The sequence below is a fragment of the Uloborus diversus genome, chromosome 10 (assembly GCF_026930045.1).
Source record: "Uloborus diversus isolate 005 chromosome 10, Udiv.v.3.1, whole genome shotgun sequence".
Lineage (NCBI taxonomy): Eukaryota > Metazoa > Arthropoda > Arachnida > Araneae > Uloboridae > Uloborus > Uloborus diversus.
In genome coordinates, this window is record NC_072740.1 from 114,063,526 (window position 1) to 114,070,606 (window position 7,081).

Below are 7,081 nucleotides of genomic sequence, written 5' to 3' on the forward strand. Positions count from 1 at the left end.
CTCTTAAAATACTACTTTTTTTCTTCCTTTCTGCGTTTAGACTTTGCCTTTTGTAAAACAATAACTCAGAAAAAAAAATTAACATGCACAACTTTTTCATAGAAACATACAATAAAACCTCATTGTCTTGCTAATCATGTTGCAATAGGCAGTGTAGAATTAATGACTCTTCCCGGTGATAATTTGCTAAAAGGAAAACTATTGCCTTCTCCGAATCGGGAAAAAGCACTCGAAAAATAGCCGATAGCGTGAAATTCCCTCTTTAACAGTATCCAGATGGGTCAATAGGTAATATTTGCTCTAAGTTTGCTGGTTTTAAGGAATTATTATTATTATTATTATTATTATTATTTTTTTTTTTTTTTTTTTGTAAAATGTTTGAATAATTTTCAATGTGTTAAGATCTAGGAGAGGAAGTGTCAGTTGTAGTAGTGGGCTGCGTGCTTTGAGCCCGTGTTCTGCAAAAAGTAGTAGTTGTAGCTAATTGTGAACTTTTTTTTTCTTTGACTTTGTCAAAGATTTAACAAAACATTAATTTGGGAGTTAGATTAAGTTGAGTTTTTGTCTATTTTTAATTATAATTTAAATACTATTTTTCTACCTACTTTCTCTGTCATTGTCCGTGCATTTCACATTAAAATTATTCTCGCAAGACAAAGATAAAATTTCAAATTATTTTCTTCTTTTTCGAATAACATGGAAAAATACCGAAAAAGAGAGTAATAATAAATTATTGTTATCAACTACTGAATGCCTATCTTATTAAATGCATATTTTTCGGAATCCAATATCTGAATATTCAGATTCAACTTTATGACCCTGGAACTCTAATTCTGCTTTCTGATCTTATACTTCAAGCAAGCAACGGGTCATTTAGATCAGCTTCGCGGGCTGAATATGGCCCGCGTCTTCACTGCGACAAAATTGCTGTTTGGTTATCCCATTCGAAGGCGGCTCTTGGTCCGAATAATGAGCAAAACAGCCCTAAACTAGGTCTAACCTAGCAGATGTCATGTCATTGAAGCTGAGAGTGCTTAAAAACTGATGGATGAAGAAAATTTATCTCACCAGTGAGAGGCCGTAAACATACAGCAGATAAATTTACAGTACCTACCAGTTTGTTTGCGCTCTCAGCTTCAATGAGGTGACTTTTGCATCCAGCTCGATTCAGTACCGATTCCAGTCTGCGAAATCTACAGAAAGGACGAAAGTGTTGCCTATGGTACGAGTAAATTTCCTGCAGGGTATGCTGCGTGTAGTTTTGTTATGGGAACCGTAGTGGAGTGCCTGATACTATAGAAAACGTTCGTTTGCAAGCATATGGCGCGCGAAACAAAATTATATAATGTTAAGCTGTGTTTGCAAGTGCTAAGTTACGGTATCAGAGAAATGACATGAAGTCTGATTTCGGTTCATCGTGGTTTAAGCTAAAATAAGTTTTGTCTTTTTAAATTACGGGTTGGACCATCTCGAATCTCAGTGCTAGAAACAGCATTGGGAAATTATTTTCCTAAATTGCTCTTAAGAGCCATTACATGTTTAACTAAAAGCGCCAATTGTGTTATGCTTTTTTAATAATACCACGCATTATGATCTTCCGCATAAAATTTGGATTTGAAACAAATTCTCGTTTTTTGATTACAAAAAAGCCGCTAGAACAATTACTGTGTTTGTCCACTGTGTTAATTCAAATAATAAAATTTTTCCCAAATATAGTTCGAGTATGAACTGTTTGCTCATTAACAGGTATTTATATTCTCCTGTTTCGATTTTATTTTTTAGATGGTTACTTCGTTCATTTTATGTATTTAGAGCAAATTTTCAGGGAATAAATGGACCTTGCTTTGCTAGAGTCTCCAATCTATTTAATGCTGCGTCTTCCCATGTTGTGTGGTACATTTTTTTATATTTTTGTATGCGATGGCGCAAACTTCTTTCAATGTTCTGCGAAATTAAGAACTTGCAATTTCATTTTACATCAAAGACCTTCTAGTCATTCGAAAATAAACCTGTATTATAAGTGTAATACATTTATCAAACATATTCAATCATGACTCTAGGTATAAGGCTGGATATTTACATTTCTATGAGGCTTGAATGATTATATGAGCAATCCAATAGGTTCATATTAGAAAAAGTCAAAAAGTTCCATTACTTTTAATTTGTCATTACCCGATTTATTAAACAACGATCTATATGATGAACCAGTCAAACTCCATCCGTCTTTCTTAGGTTAATCCAGACAGGCAAACATCAGTAAATATTTTTACCTTTTTTCAAAAAAAAAAAAAAAAAGTTTGCGACCGTAAATCGCTTTGTGGCGCAACATTATCGGCCAAAAAGTATCGAATTACGGAAAAAAAGAGAACTTTAAAAAATCATGAATTGAGCTAGATAATCTCGATTTTTTTTTTTTTGTTTACATTCCGTTACTTGATAAGCCGTGACCTTGAAAGAAAAGTTTTCAATGTGGTGACGGTCCCTAAAACGTTTTTCGTTAATAACTCCTGTTCTACTGCACGGAATGCAATGAAATTTCGTACTTTGGCTGAATTTTGCTGTCTAAACATAATTATGTAGCAAAAAATAGGGTTCCCATTTGAAAATCAAGAGTTGGTGCTAATTTTGCTTTGTATATGGTCCCTTTTCAAACTTTTACCTAGGTAATTTCAAAGAAGACTTTAAACCAAGTCGGATGACACTTTTTTCTTTCTAGCTTGTATAATGGCCGAATAATTAAAAGTATTTCGTTTTTTTTTCTATGACTGTACCAGGAATGACACCACACAATCTCCAGTTAAAAATTGGTTCCTCAATTAATCTTCTCCAAAATTTAAACCCATTTAAATTTCGCAAATATGCACGTATAGTTATCAAAAGGATCACCGGAAATGTCCTTGAAGCAACAAATTTGACGGGGAAGTTTGAATGAGAAATCACCCTGCTGCCATGCATTCCATTAATATCGCAAGACTCTCCAATATAGTTCAGAAGGCTTCATTTTCCGCTTCTTTTATCTTTCGCGATAACCAAAAATAAATCTGAAGGCAAAAGATTTGGTTCAGATACGGAAAATAGGTTTTTCTCCCATGGGCAACTACATGTCACCTGCTCACGAGTGGAAAAACCGTCAAATAATTCGTGTTAGCAAAATACAGATTTACCAAAAATATTGTGAACAAATTTTAATAAGTTAAAATAATCGAAACAGTGGTTCGAAATCAATGTTATCTACCTTATTTATAAAATTTTATTTTTATTTCTTAACAATTTATTTAGTATATTTCGTTAGAAGTCATTGATTAAAAACTATAGTTAAAGCTTAGATGAATAAAATGCACATACAAAATTTTATGTTGGTTATTGCTTAATTTCAACATTACGGTACTACAGCATTCGGATATTCAAGTCATTTTGCAAGTTTGGCCGAAGTAAGTACTTACTAAATTTACCAAATATAAGTAGAGTAAGTAATGCTTTTATCTATAGAAAATACAGTTATTACTTACTAAATTTATTAAATTCCTACTTCGGCCAAACACGACCATTCTCAATTCCCTATGATTCAAAGTCGACTGAACTTTTTCCAGCTTTGTTAAAAATATTAATTTGATCTTTTAAAAATATAAGTAAAAAATTATTTCCATTTTCAGCCACAGCAACGCGTGGCTGGGTCAGCTAGTATATACATATATATCAGCAAAGAAGCCTTTGAACTTAGGCCTATTCTTATTGAGATTATTATTTTCCTCTTCCGAAAACACATATGAATAAGGCGTTTCCTTTATTCCATCCAAAAATAAATGCATCTTCCGCTTTATGACTGCCAGCTTATTGTCTTTCTTCGTATTATCACGACATGAAAAACGGATGTGGATATTGACTTTCCAGCTGTAAAACAGCTCAAAAACCAACGGATATCCTTAGTCATTTACTTGTTCGTGAGTCATTTTAGCTGGAAGTTATTGCGCTAGTCCATTTTTTTTTTTAAATATGCTTGCACTTCAAAAAAAAAGGGAGTGCTATTTGAAAATTATCTTAAACTTGCACTGTAAAAAAAATCCGAAACGTTACTAATTATTTCTGTTGAACGTTGCGGGATTTCAAGGGTTTATAGCTATTTCTTTGCAAAAAGGTTTCCCGAGTTGCTTCAAGTTGCACGACAGCCGACTCCTGAGCTGTGTAAAAGATATATTTAGTTACCAATTTAAAGATTAACTAAGTGCATTTATTAAGTGTATCGTTATCCGTTCATGAACGGACCGTCCAGCTTGACTGAGCCCTTATAAGAGCAAATAAGAATCCGTGTAGTTGCAGCTTTACAAGGCAGGCAACTAAGCTGCTTGGATCCTACTTGCGATCCTACATGGTGGTATTAATGCATTTGGAGTTTTCTTAATAAGTCTAGAATGAGATCTGATCAATAGTATAAGCTAAAAGAACAGGCTGACTTATCCGCCATTTTGGTTCGAAGACAGAATTGGATCCAATCTCGTTTCTAGTATTTATAAATACGTTAAGACTATACTCGATTGCAAGTTTTCTTGGCTATGGGAGAGAATGAGCTGCGGCCAAGTGAAGGAAATAGTTCCTTGCGCTTTGCCAGATAATCGGAGGAAATTATGCACTTTGCTTTAGAAATCGGATTAGTTAGTTAAACCGACGCAAAAGGGACATTTTTTTGTCATAATTTCTGTGAATCGTTAAAAATTTTCAATTTTAAGAGCGGTGCAGAGCGGATCCATACATTCATTTGCAACTGAACGAACCAGCCAATCAGAGCTCACAAACAGTTGGCGATCTCCGGATATTCTGCGTTTGGCGCGATTTTGCTCAAGTGCTCCACTCTCGTTCGCTCGTCGTCCGCCGTAGTTCACTATTTTCGCTCGTTTTATTTTCTATCTTACTTGCTCGTTTTTCTATTTTCGTATCATTGATAATGGAATCTACGACGCCAAAATTGAGCTATGTGTTTCAGCCACACAAGCAAGGCAGCGCTTTGAAGAGCTCTGCAAAGACTATAGTTATGAATGTGTTTCATAAATTGCAAGTAAGGAATCCCAACGATTCTGTCACTGAAATTTTGGATAAAACTTCAGACTTGACAGGTGTTTCAACCCGCAGCATTTTACGAATGCAAAATGAATTTAAGATCCAAGGCTCTTTTTCCACACCTGGGAGAAAAAGGCCCGCAAGAAAAGGCAAAGCAACGCGAATGCAAAATTTCGACGACTTCGTCCTGTCTGCCATTCGAAGGAAAGTGCATTTGTTTTTTAAAAGAAATGAAATACTAACGGTGGCGAAAGTCATGAAGACTATTAACGAGGACGCTGACCTACCAAATTTGACAATCGCCACAACAAGAAGATTGATGCAAGATTTAGGGTTTGTGTACAAGAAGAGATCAAGGAATTCTATGCTGATAGAGAGGGAAGACATCCAAGTCTGGAGACGAAAATATTTGAGGCAAATTCGCCACTACCAAAATGAAGGAAGGACTGTGTACTATACAGATGAAACCTGGGTGAATTTTGGCCACACAAAGCAAACAGTGTGGCAGGACACTTTCATCAAGAGGCCGAAAGAAGCATTTATGTCTGGCCTCTCAACGGGATTAAAAGCTCCTACAGGAAAAGGATCCAGGTTAATAATTACTCATGCTGGAAGTGAGAAAGGCTTTGTGAAAGGAGCTGCTGATGTATTCAAGGCAAAAAAAAAGCAAAGGAGATTATCTAAAGAAATGAATGGAGATTACTATGAACAATGGTTTAAAAATAAATTGCTGCCAAACCTTGACCCCAACAGTATTATAGTTATCGACAATGCTTCATACCACAGTGTTTTTGTGGAAAACATTCCCAACACTTCCACCAAAAAAGATGACATTCGACGATGGCTGACAACAAAAAATATCGCTTGGAACTCGGATATGCTGAAAGCTGAACTTTTGAATCTTGTACAAAATGTCCGCAGCAAGTATGAGGAGTACCGGGTTGATAGGATAGCGGCTCTTCATGGTCATACTGTTTTGCGACTTCTCCCTTATCACTGTGAGCTGAATCCCATTGAAAACATATGGAGTGTTGTCAAAGGGAAGGTGGCAGCAGAAAACAGAACATTTAAAGAAAAAGAAGTGGAAGAGCTGACAAAAAAAGCTATTGATAATGTCTCAGATGAAACGTGAAAGAACTGCGTTGGCCACATTATTAAAGAAGAAGAACTAATGTGGGAACTTGATGGAATGTGCGATACTGCTGTTGATAACTTGATAATTCATTTTGATCCCGATTCAACCGACACTGCTTCTGAAGGAATGCTTAGTACAGAAGAAGTCATGTCATCCTAAAAATTAAGGCTTCTGTAATTGCGGGTGGTATTTTGTCGAGTTTTTTGTAAAAGGTCTAGAACAGCAAAAGATATTGGACAAAATGAAAATCCAGATCAATGTTAATGAGTAAAATTATGGCTATGATGCAATAGAACTATTACATAATTCAATTCAATTAAAACTTTATTGCAATATCAAATATTTTATAATGTTTCGTAAAATATTTTAAAATTGATCAACTAATAGAAATAAAACGATTGTATATGAATCATAATCTTTTACATTCCCAAAGGAAATGCAAATAACGCTTTGGTTGGACTATAACATTTTCTTTATCAACATCGACTAGTTAATTCATCCTATATGACTTTTGATTCTAGATTCAAAAAACTTCAGACATTTTTTCTTGTTTTAGTTGTTTATATGCATTATCGAAGATGAAATTACCATGTGACAGAGACTAATATTTTAAAATTTACAGCAAATACACATGTTTTATTAATTGTTATTTAATGTATTTTAATTTGATTTCAATTATCAATCTCCGAATAAACATCTCGTCGTAAAAAAAGCTCTATTTTCACTTCAAGTATTTCACACACAATTGTATGTAATGAGCAATTTAAGTGTGCTATTTTGTTTTATAAATTGTTCCTTAAATGAAAAGAATCAACATATTCATTTATAGAGATGCACCGAATATTCATGCTGCGTTTTTGGTGGATAAAACGTATATTGGGTTCTATCGAATAC

General features: G+C 34.5%; 1 protein-coding gene across 1 annotated transcript; it reads left to right on the plus strand.

The window, feature by feature from the left end:
* The first annotated feature begins 5,308 nt into the window (after window positions 1–5,308).
* Window positions 5,309–6,184, plus strand: LOC129231136 (uncharacterized). The gene has a single exon (XM_054865384.1). The coding sequence runs from the start codon at window positions 5,309–5,311 to the stop codon at window positions 6,182–6,184; it is 876 nt and encodes a 291-aa protein (XP_054721359.1).
* The last annotated feature ends 897 nt before the right edge of the window (window positions 6,185–7,081 follow it).

Bases quoted from the DNA above. Each gene is read 5' to 3' on its own strand.
- LOC129231136 (XM_054865384.1), top strand. From the start codon at position 5,309: ATGAAGACTATTAACGAGGACGCTGACCTACCAAATTTGACAATCGCC.